This window comes from Nematostella vectensis, chromosome 7 (assembly GCF_932526225.1).
Source record: "Nematostella vectensis chromosome 7, jaNemVect1.1, whole genome shotgun sequence".
NCBI classification, from domain to species: Eukaryota; Metazoa; Cnidaria; class Anthozoa; order Actiniaria; family Edwardsiidae; genus Nematostella; species Nematostella vectensis.
Genome location: NC_064040.1, coordinates 14,065,629 through 14,080,648, shown reverse-complemented (window position 1 = coordinate 14,080,648; position 15,020 = coordinate 14,065,629). Strand labels below are relative to the sequence as shown.

Below are 15,020 nucleotides of genomic sequence, written 5' to 3'. Positions count from 1 at the left end.
TAGGGGGGCACTGGCGGTATAGGTGGTGTGACCTGTCACACAACGATAAGGAGTCACGCGATGTTTATAAATTCTTTTAATGTGTAAAACCTTATCTTTCTTGATAAGAAAACTAAGGAAGATTCTTTTTTATCAAAGAAGCATTTTCAGTCTAAGAGGTAGTATTAAAATTAAAAAAAAAATAACCTAACTGACACTTTTCTGTTGCGTTCTTGAGTCTGAAGTGAAGTTTCTTGGACAGAGAAACAAGGTTCAAGTTGTTGCCAAACAAAAGCACAAAGTGTTGATAACAAACAAACAACAAAATACCGATAAAATTCTGTATTTATCGAGTTTTATTGGAATGTTAGTCTTAATGATCATTCCTTTGACAAAAAGACAAAGGGACCAAGATAATACCGGCTTACAAAACACAACCCACGTGTAAATATTTGAAACAAAACCCAGCAAGAGGCACTCATTAATACTCCAGTAGCCTGCCGACGGGGTCATAGATTCGCGCGTCGTTGCATATTCTATTGAAAATTTTGGCTAGTGCCACGTATCGCTTGCAAAATGGACATACAGAGCATCTTAGAGAACTTAGAGGAGCTTTTAACATGTCGACAATGCTCGAATGTATTCAAGAACCCGCGAATCACGCCTTGTTTGCATTCTTTTTGTGCGGAATGCCTGAACGAGATCGCTCGAAGCCGGCCATATCAAGCCTACATTGCTTGTCCAACGTGCAAGTATGAGATTAGGAAGCCAGAGGGTGGATTGTTTAATACGCTACCTCCTAATTTCTTTCTCAATCGACTGCATGACATCTATGTAGCAAAGCGAAGATCCTATAGCGATTCCAACTGTGGTAATTGCCACCGTAAAGTGCTTCTCAATTCGTTTTGTTTTGCGTGTGATACTTTCATGTGTGAGGAGTGCTTAACGGCACACAATGTCATTACACGCAGTAGTGGCCACAGAAGCATTCAATTGGGAAGATTCAAGCAGAAGGAATATGATGATTTATTAAGACGAGCCGTGTTTTGTGCGCACAAGTTTAATGACCGTGGAGTTGTGGAGTATTTTTGCTATGATTGTGATGCGTGTGTTTGTCACATTTGCAATGTCGCCATACAGCACAAGCATAAAATCATCGACATCCACGACGCGGCAAACGACCATAAGATGAAGATTATTGACGGAAACATCAAGTTAAAAAGCAAGCTTAAAACCGTGGAAACGGGGATAAGTAATGTGGAATTTAAGAAAATGGAAGTTAATGAGCAGATTGATTATGTCAAGAGTGATATCAAGTCTAGAATTGAGAGCTTGGTTCGCACATTGAAGAAACATGAAGAGGAGATGATAAACGAACTTGAAAAAATCCGTAAAGACAAGCAAGAGAATTTATCATTTCAACTTCAGATGTATGAGACGATGCACAGACAGACGATGGGCGCAGTCGTATTCACTGAGGACCTACTGCAGAGAAACATGAGCGAGGAAATCCTGTCAATCAAAAATCACATGTTTGAACGAGTCAATGAGATCCTGGACACTAATGTAGGGGTCACACCTGCTGAAAATGAGAGAGTGGGGTATGTCGCTAATTCTGAAGCCTATAATGGTATCCTATCTGTTTGTCTTGGGCACATTAGCACAAGTCTGACTGAGCCCATTGAGTCAACAGCTGAAGGGGAGGGGCTTTCTGATGTGTCAGCCGGTGAGGAGGTGTATTTTACTGTCACGACTAGGAATGCACAGGGTGATGTCTACTACAGCGAGATTGATCATGTGGTTGTGGGTGTAGACTCGATGATGTGGGGCGATGTGGAAGCATCTGTGAAAAGCCTTCACAATGGTCACTATGAAGTGAAGTATATTGCAAGAGTTCCTGGAATATATAAGATACAGGTAGAAATTGGTGGTCAACATATTAAGGATAGTCCTTTCAATGTCGAGGTCAAGCAGCCCGTGCTTACCCCTGTCAAGTCATTTGGTTCTCATGGTATGACAAAAGGGAAATTCCTTCAGCCTCATGGTGTCGCAGTCAGTACCATCGGCCAGATCGTGGTATCTGACAGCTTAAAGCACCACTTGCAAGTCTTCACTCCAGATGGAAATCTCATGTTTGACTTTGGAGGAGAAGGCTCAGACGATGGGAAGTTTATGCATCCTATGGCTATAGCATTTGACAAGTCTGAAAAGTGTCTGTATGTTGCTGATAGTGACAATAACAGGATTCAAGTTGTTGATGTCAAGAATGGAAGGTATGTTCCCCTATTTTCTGACCCTCTTCAGGTGCGTCCCCGGGATTGTCTGAGGGGGATGCATATAGGCATATAGGTATCGTATGGAAAAAGCATAGTATTTGAAGATTCCTTAATAAGGAATTCCTTAATAAGGAATTTTTTGCAGCCTGCATGCACCCCCCTGTGTATGCACCTGGTCTTCCAAGAAACTCAACAAATACTCCACAAACAACTTCTTTATGATATTGGAAGAATACTATAAAAAAAAAACTGGAAGAATCACTAAAAAAAAACATAATGGAAAACTGCAAATGCCTGAAACTAGTGGCTATGCAGAATCCAACATTTTTGTGTATTTTTAACAGTCAGTACATCCATTAAGCCTCCAGTGAGAACCATGTAGTGAATGGACACATTTATGAAAAAAAAAAACAACTCTGTCAGCCAACATACTAATATGCCAGTTCCCATTTTCCTATTGTCAATCTTATTTGAAAAAGTTGTATTAGAATACCCCATGGGGGACTCCAATAAAAACAGACAGAAACGATGGTCAGCAAAATTATTTTTTACCCTAAGAGAGGGCACTTTGGGCGTGGTCAACAGAAATTCCTACCCCTAAAAGATAGCAAATTGGGTGTGGTTAAAATAATTTTTAACCCTAAGATATTGCAGAATCTGAAAAAAATGTTAAACATCCCCTTAAGAATAGCAGTTGGTTGAATTTTATATCCTAAGAAATGGAAACATCGGAAAAATCCTTCAACACCCCCTAAGGGATTGTATTTGGTCAAAATTTCATACTCTAAAAGATGTGGCTATCAACCCCATCTATTTTTCTGGAGAGTTCCCCCCCCCCCCAGTAGAGAACCTTAAGGATAGACAGTACCCCCCCTCACTAACTTTTATTATCACTTCAGGTTCATACGGAAGTTTGGTTGTGTTGGTGAGGGCCCCGGCCAGTTTAATGGACCATGTGGAGTGTCTGTCGATGGCAAAGGTAGAGTCATAGTGACTGACTGGAACAACAACAGAGTACAAGTGTTCTCCAGTGAAGGCAAATTCCTGATGAAGCTTGGAGACACCGGTGAAGAGAGAATCATCCAACCAAGATGTGCCCTGTACCATGACGACAAGGAAGCCTTCATTGTCTCTGACACTGGCAATAATGTTATAAAGGTCTTTGACAAGAATGGTAAATTTTCTCATGTCATCGGCAAGCCAGGCTCCAAGAGAGGAGAGCTGCATGGGCCACGGGGTCTTGCCATTGATAAATACCAGAATATCATAGTTTGTGATTTTGAGAATCATAGGTTACAGTTTTTCAAGTTTGATGGTACAGTACTGAGCTCTTTTGGCACTAATGGGAAGGGGATAGGGCAGTTTGCATTTCCACTAAGCATTTCAGTGGTTGGGGGAGAGAGAGTTATTGTGAGTGACTGGGGAAACAACAGAATTCAGATATTCAAATGTAGAAAGGAGACACAAGTGAATGGACTGCTGAATGGAAGGGAGATGTCAAGACTTTCTAATGGTAGGGAGATGTCCAGAGATCATTTCTAATTGGAGGTCACCACTCCTATGACCCAATATACAGAGGGAAAGGAAAGGGGGGATTTAGTTTAACAGAGAATAGAAAGCCTATCTCACAAACCAAGCATTTTCTTTCATGTTTCATGAATGCAAAAGCAATGAAAAATATCAATGTCCAAGTCATGTTCCCTCAAACTTCCTCTGACCACCCTGTTGGTGCAAGGCCTATATACACTACTTCACGAAATTATGCATCAGTCTACTATAGTCTGTCTATGTTTGTCTATCCTAAGTTTTTCAAGGAGCTGCAAGCTCACCCAGTGTCTTATTCAAATTAAATAAAATTGAAGTATCAGCCCAGATCATAAAGGGAAGGCAACGTATTACCTAGCTTTTCTAGCTAATAATGAATTTGTATACCTCAATGATCACACATGCAGGGGCGTAGCAACAGGGGTGGCCCAGGCCCCCCCCCCTTCTTCTAGCACCAAAAAATACAGTAAATGTATGAGACATTATCTGCAGTACATGAAAAAAATTCTTGAAAGGGCCTTTTCGGCCCCCGAAAAGGCCCTGGCTACGCTGCTGGTATGGGAGGTGGTCTTGGCTTGTTTACAATATATAGGGTACCAAAGTGTGTTGACCAAATGTTTTTTAGGGGCGTGTCTAGAGACAAATGCTCGGTGGGGTCCAGAGTAGTAATTCACTGTTAACAGAAACTAAGTTCAAAGCATCATTTAGCTCTGGTAATAGGTTATCACTAGATCCATCTAGAAATTTTCTTTCCAAATACACACAAAATTGACCGTTTACTTAGCAAAAAACGAAAGGGTCAACTGGAGTTAAACTAACCTCGTCACATGAGCAGGGTGGGGTCTTGACCCCTTGTACCCTTCCTCAGGGCATGCACCAGTTTTTATTCTGTTTTAATTTGACTGCATGTAACTATAGCTTATATTTAGGTGTTATTTAATGTTAATAATCAAAGAGTTAAAACTCTTTAAAAATATCATAACAACCTCCAAGCACTATTGTTCTATTTTTATAGTTATTATTTATGACAGGGGTATGTAGTATGGCTGGTATAAAGGAGGGGGACCGGTGGCTGGCATGGGGGGAAAGGAAGCTCAGTTCCAAACCCAGAGGCTTAGAACATTAATTTCCAAGGCAAAAAATCTGGCAATGAAGCAATGCTCTATTCTTATTCTTACCCCTACAATTCTGAACAATGCATATCCCTGATATTTATATAAGCTTGGTGTTGTGTGTGAGATTGTCACCCATTAATGAATAATCATATATTAATTTAAGGACAAATCCGGCCTTTATGGAAATATCGAAAAAACAAACAGTCAGAAAGTCTCCTATATCCCATAGTTAGGGTAATAAATACCAGGGGCATATTAGCTAGGATTTCTAAAATGAGATAATCCAAAGGGGTCCTTCAGATCACATTTTGAATGTCCCATACATTAACTTCTAAAAGGATGTGCTCTCAATGAATATAGAAGACCTGTACCCAGGGTTTTGAGGTTAGGTACTCTCCCATTCAGCGGACCATTTTCTATTAGGTATCTTGCCCCAGCTCACAGTGGTACTAAAAGGCACTAAGAAATCACATGATTTTTTGAGTGGCAAATTCATGCCAAATAAACAAAGAAATGGTTGCGGCTGTTTCTGACATTGATTTTTCTCAACAAGCTTTCTGGTTGATTGTTATGTGCTGAATAAGTTGCTTTTTGTATCTGTTATTTTGCCAAAAAAAGGGAAAAATCATGTGATTTCTTGTAAGTTGCCTATTTCTTTCTATTGAGAGGAAGGGCTGTCCCCACACTGCTATGAGCGTGTAACAGATTTGTAAAGGAATTAGCTGATTAATAGTTATCCCTGTAATAATAAATATTTGCACTTAAATGGCCATCATCATATTTTGTTTTTAAATATTTATTCCCAAAAGTAATCATGACACTTAGTGTACCCATACAATTGATTGTAGTAACCCCAGTGATATTTATCCCTTAATAAAATGCATGATTCCCATATTTCCATCAAGACGTAACAGACAACAGAATGAATGAACAATGCAGACACGTACCCGGGATTGGTTGACGGGGGTTGTGCACATTTGAACATTACTTAATAAGAAATGGCCAATTTTTTTGGCCGCCAGTGAGGGTAGACGGGGTAAAGAAAGGATCTATCATTACCATGATTTTGAGTATTCTGTAAACATTCTTCAGTGAATGCAGATGTCAAACTGCTACAGCCCGAAGTTACCATTTCCGTGGGCCAGGTAGCTTAATAGAATCAAAAAAAGAAAGCATTAAATACCCCTTGTCATTTTTACACTTAAAATAGAACCAAACGTCGAGGAAAAGAATTAAGGTGAAACTGGAAAGCAAATGAGGATGAGACCTTTTGCACAAAAAGCTTGCGGGAATATAATCCTTTTGCGACTAATGTTTTAAAGTTCCTCGTTCCATCGTTACCTGTTTTCACCGATATACTCCCCTTTTTCATACCCTTCCCTAACAAAACCCATAACAATTGTTACAAGTCCTCAGACAAGAAACTCGTCTTTCCCACTCTTGCCATCAGGCATCGTAAGGTTATCATTGATGTCTTCAAGAAGTTCCTGTCTCTGGCTGTGTCGTTTCTTGTTGAAATGCCTCGAGACAAACGCACATGCTCCCACGAGGCAAAGAAAAGCCACCACGAGCCCGATCACAGTCCCAATGTTACTTTTGTCCCCAGGCCCCCCCGACGCTGCCATCACAGGCTTATCCGATGTGACGTTATGTCCCCCAGTAGGGGTGGGAGGGATGATAAATCCCATCGTATCCATTGTCTCCTCTGTAGTACACCCATTGTCACCGCATGCTGTCTTCTTTGATTGTGACGTCATCGGATCATGTGACGTTGAGTAGTATTGAGTGGTCGGTTGAGGTGTTGTTTTTCTGGTTCTGCGGGACTTATGGGTATTCTTTCTTGGGCGGCGGGTAGGTTTCCGTGTCCGAGGGCTATTTTTTCGGGGACGTCGGGTGGGTTTTTTCGGTCTGTGAGTGGACTTACGAGGGCGGCGAGTTGTCGAAATTTCCTTGACGCTATTCCTTTCACGGTCGCAGTCCTTGTTACTACTCCAAGGGCATTTTCTCAGAGGAATTGTAACTTCGACCTCTTCCGTTACTGGGCTACCTGTGGTGCTTTCTTGTTTCACCGACGTCATTACCTGTGTTTCAATAGGCGTAGGAGCTTCGGAAGGTTTCAATGGTTCCTCAGTAGAAAATGATGTGGTCATTGTGGTCTCAAGTGATGACGTCGTTGTTGGTGTTGGACACGACAACGAAACTTTTCCGACATTTTTTAAAGAAGCGTGCCTTGCTTTCACTTTTCCAACATATTCGTTGAAGTTGAAAACCAATTTCCTTATGCATCCTTCGAAATTCTTCCTACTTACAGAGTTCTTACTCCTGGTTGGGTCTGAGACGCCACCAATATAAACCCTTCCCTCCCCTCCCTGCATGTTAAATGCTGTTAAACTCGGTGGGCAAGTTCCATCAACTTTCAAACGCTCATCCAGAGTGAGTTTAACATTACGCCTAGCGCGTTTGATCTCCGCCCGATGCCAGCGCGCGTCAGACAATTTCTCGCCAATGCTCAGCTTCAGCATTCCTGCTCCGATGTCCAGTTGCATAACTAGGACTCCACGGTGAAGCTCCACCAGCAGGAAATCGCTCGCGAAGCTCGTCTGTAGGATGATGCCATCAGAGCTTGTGGCCCTGAAGTCGATGACCACGTGATCGTAGAAAGTCGCTGTGGCCTCTTGGGACATATCGTGAATGACGTAATCAGACGCGGTCATGGACAGGCGCGGGGGTTCTGAGGCGAAACAAAGGGAGTCAGTCACACTTTGAGATATCTAATAAAAAGCGCTTTTTTGTAACGAGCAAGGATAAAAGTTTTCAAATTACTAATACATGGCAAAACAAGCTTTCGATTACAACTTTTTGTGGCTAGTTGCTGTCAGTTTTCGTTACTTTCCTTCGAACGTACAGTCCCCTTTTGTCATCGGAGTTTATAAAGTGCAACACTTTTAGGTAAGGCGCTTATTTGAGGTGCTTTACTTAAGAGCAATTACGGTAAACAGAAGCAACTGCGTTTCTTACGCAGTTGCCTAGACCACAAATTCCCTGAGCTAAATACCACTAGTCCCTGAAGACAAAATAAACGCGGGGTCCACCAGGCCCATCGCCAGGCTGCACCAGGAGTTCGAAATACCCCCCCCCCCTCCCCTCGAGGAGGGTCCCCTCAAATGAATGAGAATTTGGAACCACTGCTAGGAGAAGATATTTTTGGTCAAACTCATAAAATTCTAGCCATGGGCCTGCACCGATTAAACAAAGTGTGAATGACGCCTGGTCTTAAAAAATGGCGAATCCCGGTTCCCTCTTTTCCCCTTCAGGGCTCTGATTGAATTAACACCGCGCTCAAGCTGACATACTCGGGGACCAAGGACATCATTCATGAAATGTAATTTACCGACCATAGACGTAATAGCAATCGCGAATAAATGTATAACACATCGCCTATGATGAACTACCCTCCTACGAAGAGCTTTCGGTGTCGCTCGTTTCTTTTTCTCCACACATCAATGTGGAGTAAAGGAAACGAGAGACACAAGAAAGCTCTGCGCAGGAGAAAAATGATGGACAACCATAAATGCAATGTCCCGTACCCATAAATAGATAAAAAAAGGCTTTTCCTGGAGTTGAGTTACGCGCATCTTCCAAATAAGGCAATGTTTTTTACTTGATATCTATGTTTTTTCTATCTACCCAACTTAATGAAAGTCTCTCCTAGAGCGGCTATTTCGCGCCAGAATTAAAGTCAACCTTTTCCATCAAAAGGGTTTGGTCTGCAACTGAAAGGCCCGAACGCCGAGGTCGCCAAATAATAAGCGCCGGTAAATTTGAAATTTAACTTCATGAGTTCATTATGACATAAAACATAAAAATGAAAATTGAAAACTGAAGTAAAATTACGAGCACGCTCAACCCCCAAACCGTGTTCACACATCCAACACATTGCACCATCTGACAGATGGATAATTTTGCCGCAAATCGGATTGAATCGCAGACCGGAAAACCAACGCAAATAGATGAAGCCCTCCAGACACTTAAAAAAAAACAAAAAAAAAAGCTAATGTTACCACAGGCAGTGCGGGATAAATATTTCTTTAAGGAGTATTAGATATCAAAAGTTCTACCTTGGCTTATTCGTGCCTTGTGGCTATACTATTGGTTTGATGGATGATGTTTACGGTTGGACCGTCCCTTTAAGGGATAACGCAGCCTCCCACTTCCCTTGCTCGACAGGCAGAATAAGTTATTTAGTTTTACCAGCTTAAAAAATCATCATGTTTTCATTATTTTTTTTGCGTTTTGATTATTCTTGGTGATCCGCAAGACTTCTCCATATATGTACACATGTACCAGAGTACCAAAAGTTCCCCCGGGTACAAATTCGAGTTCCGAGTAGCAATATTACAATAGCAGTAGTAGTATTACAATACTGATGATCCGCGCGTATTGTCGCTTTTTCCGACATGTATTTTGATATACCACCCTCCCCCTCTAGCTAGCCTTACTCTCACCTTCCGTGCACTGATTTCCATAAAAACCAGTTCCAGAGCAGTCACACGCCGAGCTCCAGATCTTATTGATGCACCGTCCCCCGTTTTGACAGGGATTACTTCTACACGCGTTCCTACAGCCTCTAACACGACCCTTAGATTCAACCAGCCTCAGTTCCTCCTGGACACCATTTCCAATCTGTATCTCTACATCTTTAATACAACCAGTGAACCTTTTCGCAAACACCACCGCAGGAAATGATAACGTTGATATGCTAAGCGATCGCGGGAGGCCTCCAAAGTACAAATAACGGGATGGATTGTTCTTTAATGCCAGATTTTTTCTTGGGATCTTTACCACTCTGGTATGATCGTCCAGTGTAAGGCCTATCTTGACATGTTCTACGTGAATAGAAACTTGGTGCCATGAGAGGTCGTTTAGTTGGTTACCTAAAGTGACTTGCGATGTTTTCCTACCGGTCCGAATATTCAATAAAAGTCGACCTACTTTAAGTTCGAGATTAAAATAGTCCATAACGCCATCATCTTGATAAATCAACAACGCGTCTTTTAGAAAAGTCTTAAACGAGAATGTTAGAGTTCCATTAGACGAAGCCCGCCACTGCTGATGTTGCGCAAATGACGATTTGGGATCTACAAAGGAAACGCGTGGAGCTCTCGAACGGCAGTCCACAGAAGCAAGACAAACAACGCACAATAATGGTAGCACTCTCCACAAACCGTTATCGCCCATGCCGTACTTGTTGTTCTGTTGACACTACCTAGCCTATTACTTCATCAGCTGAGCAAAAGAATAGTTCAAGAGCAGTTGAGACTCCGTTGTTTACGGAGCCGATTGCAAGGCTACTGGATAATTTTCTTCAGTGGATCAAGAGAAGTCCGATTGCTGACAGATGCCGGATGCGACCTGCTGTTTTCACATGACCAGGGGTTACACGTCACATCCTGTACAGTTGGTAAAACTATCCTATCACATCATAATATCACGTCAACATAAGCTACGGAAGCCCATGAGGGCCACTCAAGATTTTCGTTAACAACATCTCACCTTTCTGTCACGACTTTGAACTATTTGCGTCACGACAACTGACTTTGAGTGTCACGACAAAGCACTATTTGATTATCGCTTAAAACATTGCAGGTTTAGTTCACCATATCGCACTTTGTGTCTCAAAACATCGCACTTTGTGTCTTAAAAACTCATCATTTTGCCTTTGCTTAAAACATTTCAGTATATCGTTCACGACATTCAACTTTGTGCTTATAACATAGCACTATTTGTCTATTGCATAAAATATTTGACTTTGTGCTTTATAACATGGGACTTTGTGTCTTAAAAAATCTCGCGATTTGCCGAATGCGCAAATCATTTCAGGTTTTGTCTATTGCATAAAATATTCAACTTTGTGTCTTAAAAATCTCGCGATTTTCCGAATGCGCAAATCATTCCAGTTTTTGTCTGTGCATTAAATATTTAACTTTGTGCTTCATAACATGGTACTTTGTGTCTTAAAAAATGTCTTAAAAATATCGCGATTTGCCGAATGCGCAAATCATTTCAGTTTTTGTTTATTGCATAAAATAATTAACTTTGTGTTTTTATAACATATCGCGATTTGCCGAATAGCCAAATAATTTCAGTTTTGTTTGGTCTATGCATAAAATATTTAACTTTGTGATTTAGAACTTCATTTCACAAATTTGAAGAGAATTTTCAAATAACTGGATTCTATACGAATGACCTGTGAGCTACCTACAAGGACTAAAAATTAAGCAGAACTTCAGGATAGGCCGAGGAAAAGAAGCCTTAGCGATACGGGATCAAAGGCTGAACTGGTTGAGTGCTCGCTCGAGCTTTATTCAGTGTTCTACAGATGCAGGTACCTCTAGCTCGCCTTGCGGGACTACGGCCCCAATGATAACTCTACATCGGAAGCCTCTCCTCCAAACGATAAATCACGGGGCGGCTCATCGATTTAATGCTAATAATATCTAACTTTTTTGACAATCATTTACAGCATTCCATAATATCTATGGCAACGACTCACAATGGGTCGCAATGCTGAACCTTTTACTTTGTCTTATCAACAATGCTATTTATTTCATTGAGCTTTATGGCTTATAATCTTGATTTAATATTTATATTTACTTATATATATCAATTTAAGCTCAGGATTTCGCAATTACGTTTCTAGTCTATTCGCAAAGCGTGCTGGTCTATGTAGAAAAAACTCACTTTTTGCAAACGCACTTTGTGCTGTGCTTCACGAGATCGCACTTTTTGCGTTACGACATTGGACTTTTTGCACAATGACATGTGACTATCACACACGATTGGACAACAACATCTGACTCTTGGCGTCACGACATAAGACAATTTGCTTCAAAACATCGCACATTATATCTCATAATATGGCACTTTTTCGCTTATAACATCGCACTTTTTGCGTGTATGACTTAAAATATCGCTTTTAACATCGCAGTATTTGCGTGTATGACTTAGAATATCGCGCTTTGTGCTTATAACACCGCACCTTTACTTATTTTATACAGTTTTAGCTGAGGAAACACTACGCCACTTAAAACATCATACATAGTCGTGGGTGTGGGTATGGAGTCGTGGGTGTGGGTATGGAGTCGTGGGTGTGGGTATGGAGTCGTGGGGGTGGGTATGGAGTTGTGGGTGTGGGTATGTCAAGAAACAAGCGACATGCGTTTAGTACCATATGGAAAATAGATAGTTTTCAATTCCTACAACCCATCTGGAAGCTTTATTTTAACAAACTACCACAAGGCTATTGTCATACTCGAGAATCCAGTGCTTCCTTTCCTTTCCTAGACGGAGAAAAATTCACGAAGGTAACGAGACCCTTACCGCTCAGACCGATGGGTCTTCGAGTATGAGGTTTTGGTGGCGTGTCAAGTTGGTCTCGTGTTTCATCAGCTTAAACTGTATAAAATACGTAAAGGTGCGGTGTTATAAGCACAAAGCGCGATAAGTCATACACGCAAATAGTGCGATGTTAAAAGCGATATTCTAAGTCATACACGCAAAAAGTGCGATGTTAAAAGCGATATTCTAAGTCATACACGCAAAAAGTGCGATGTTATAAGCGAAAAAGTGCCATATTATGAGATTTAAAGTGCGATGTTTTGAAATTGTCTTATGTCGTGACGCCAAGAGTCAGATGTTGTTGGCGATTTGCATAATGTGCCATGACGCAAGCCCAAACATCCAATCGTGTGTATTTATTAATGTGTATTTAATGCACAGACAAAAACTGGAATGATTAGCGCATTCGGAAAATCGCGAGATTTTTAAGACAAAAAGTTGAATATTTTATGCTATAGACAAAACCTGAAATGATTTGCGCATTCGGCAAACCGCGAGATTTTTTAAGACACAAAGTCCCATGTTATAAAGCACAAAGTCAAATATTTTATGCAATAAACAAATAGTGCTATGTTATAAGCACAAAGTTGAATGTCGTGAACGATATACTGAAATGTTTTAAGCAAAGGCAAAATGATGAGTTTTTTAAGACACAAAGTGCGATGTTTTGAGACACAAAGTGCGATATGGTGAACTAAACCTGCAATGTTTTAAGCGATAATCAAATAGTGCTTTGTCGTGACACTCAAAGTCAGTTGTCGTGACGCAAATAGTTCAAAGTCGTGTCCGAAAGGTGAGATGTTGTTAACGAAAACCTTGAGTGGCCCTCATGGGCTTCCGTAATAAGCCAATCATTATAAAAAACCCCGTATGCCATCTCACATCATCATAAGTGTTAAACCCAAGGATGATAATTATATCAAGGTTATGGAAGGGGTTATTGACTTATACAAAAGATGAGACGCTATTATACCTCGTTATTGAGATAAAATAGGGGCAATGAGTCAAAGTGTATCAGAGTCCTGGGATGTCAACACATTTCGAGGTCGATCACGCTCCACTCACAGTTCGAGAATTCTTCAACCCGCGTCTGCTGTTCCTCTGACAACAAGATCATTAAGCCAAGGTCAATGGCAAATCTTTGCCTGACTTTATAACCTCTTTTTCAGCCTTTGGGGGTTTGGTATTGAAAACAACTCTGATGACGGCAAGGTCCTGAAAAGAACCTAGGAGGGGGATGGGGATCTTATTTTTTCCCCACAGGCTTACCAACCTCTAAGTCAGTCTCCAGTAATCCCAGTAACTAGCTCGAATATTTTCACGATTGATCACCTCCTGTAATTGTCCTATAATTGTTTATATCCTAGAATAAAGGTCACAATAAACTCTCATTGCTTTGTGATGTGTATTTATTCAGATTATTACTAACGTTTGAGCAGTTGAGGGATTCCGCGTTACTTGATGCCTCTAAAAATAAGTGATTTCCCCGTGTCATATTAGAAATTTTATGATCCAGCGCTTTTTTCTTATATTTGGCGGTAAACAAAAAGCAAATATAAAACAAAAACGCCGGAAAGTAGCCTAGGGAGCTCGAACAATTTGTCGCGCTTTCGAGATCACGCAAGCGCTTGCCAAGCAGAGGCGGCAGAAAGGCTAAAGTCTGGTAAAAAAAAAACACGAATTTCCCTCTGATTTGGCTGAAATGCGCCTTGTTTGACACGTGCTCTTCGTGTTCGATAAGAAAACCCGGCCAAGTTACGCTGTTTAATCCCGCTAGTACCCCGAGGCGACATGACCGGCAAACATACAGACAGTGCTCCTCCTTTACTTAATAATATTTTCACCTAACAATTACTTAAGTTTTCTCGTAACTGGCATAAAAAATTGCTCCCAAAAATATTTGACAACCACTTTCTTTATGCCAGCGATGTCCACACATATAACACCAGATATGCCGCAAAAGACAACTTTTACAAAGCACGCTTCAGGACAATATCGGCAAAAAAAAACTACCTCAGCTCTGGCTGTTGGTTCTTGGAAACAACTAGAAAAAGAAATCAAAGATAGACATTGTGATTTCCCAAAAAGTAAAACAATATTTATTATCGAATCAAATGTACTGTCAGAAATCAGTCGCACTTTAGGTAAGCTTTATTTTGTTTTTGTGAGTATGTGTATATTAAAGTAAAGTAGATGTCCTACATACAAATTTATATAAAACAGGACTAGTATCTAACTAGAAAACCAATTGGTTTATTTAGATGCTAGGCATTTCCTTTGTCGAAATTATATCTTGTACCAAATGGAAATGTGAATAAAGTATTGTATTGTATTGACCGAAAAAAACATGACATAACGCTTCAAATAAGCCCATTTTACATCTAATAAGGCGGGAAAAGTTATCTATAAGTGCTTAGTGGGTTATAGCAAACAAAGTATCAAATGCGACTTTTTATAAAAGTGCAGAGCCGTAGCAGGCCTCAAAAGATTGGGGGGGGGGGGGGGGCACAAAACAGAAACATAAGAAAATCTTCGGGGGCACAGCCACACCCATACTGGTTATTTCCTTATAATTTTTGAAAATGGGGGGAGGGGCACGTGCCCCCAGTGCCTCACCCCCTGCTATGGCCCTAAAGTGTCATTGAAACTTGAGCTTATCTTCCCTGAGCCCATAAATAGGATGATCAAGGTAAAAATATCTTAAAAA

General features: G+C 40.8%; 2 protein-coding genes across 2 annotated transcripts; one reads left to right on the top strand and one right to left on the bottom strand.

Moving 5' to 3' along the window:
- Nucleotides 1-32: 32 nt before the first annotated feature.
- LOC5507863 (E3 ubiquitin-protein ligase TRIM71) lies at nucleotides 33-5,681 on the top strand. The gene is made up of 2 exons (XM_032376599.2): nucleotides 33-2,252; nucleotides 3,155-5,681. The coding sequence occupies exons 1-2, from the start codon at nucleotides 556-558 to the stop codon at nucleotides 3,795-3,797; spliced, it is 2,340 nt and encodes a 779-aa protein (XP_032232490.2). The 5' UTR covers nucleotides 33-555; the 3' UTR covers nucleotides 3,798-5,681.
- A 14-nt stretch (nucleotides 5,682-5,695) lies between these two features.
- On the bottom strand, nucleotides 5,696-10,346 carry LOC5507862 (neurexin-3). Its single transcript, XM_001628432.3, has 2 exons — nucleotides 9,421-10,346; nucleotides 5,696-7,646 (listed from the first exon to the last, which is right to left on the bottom strand). The coding sequence occupies exons 1-2, from the start codon at nucleotides 10,151-10,153 to the stop codon at nucleotides 6,328-6,330; spliced, it is 2,052 nt and encodes a 683-aa protein (XP_001628482.3). The 5' UTR covers nucleotides 10,154-10,346; the 3' UTR covers nucleotides 5,696-6,327.
- Nucleotides 10,347-15,020: the final 4,674 nt, after the last annotated feature.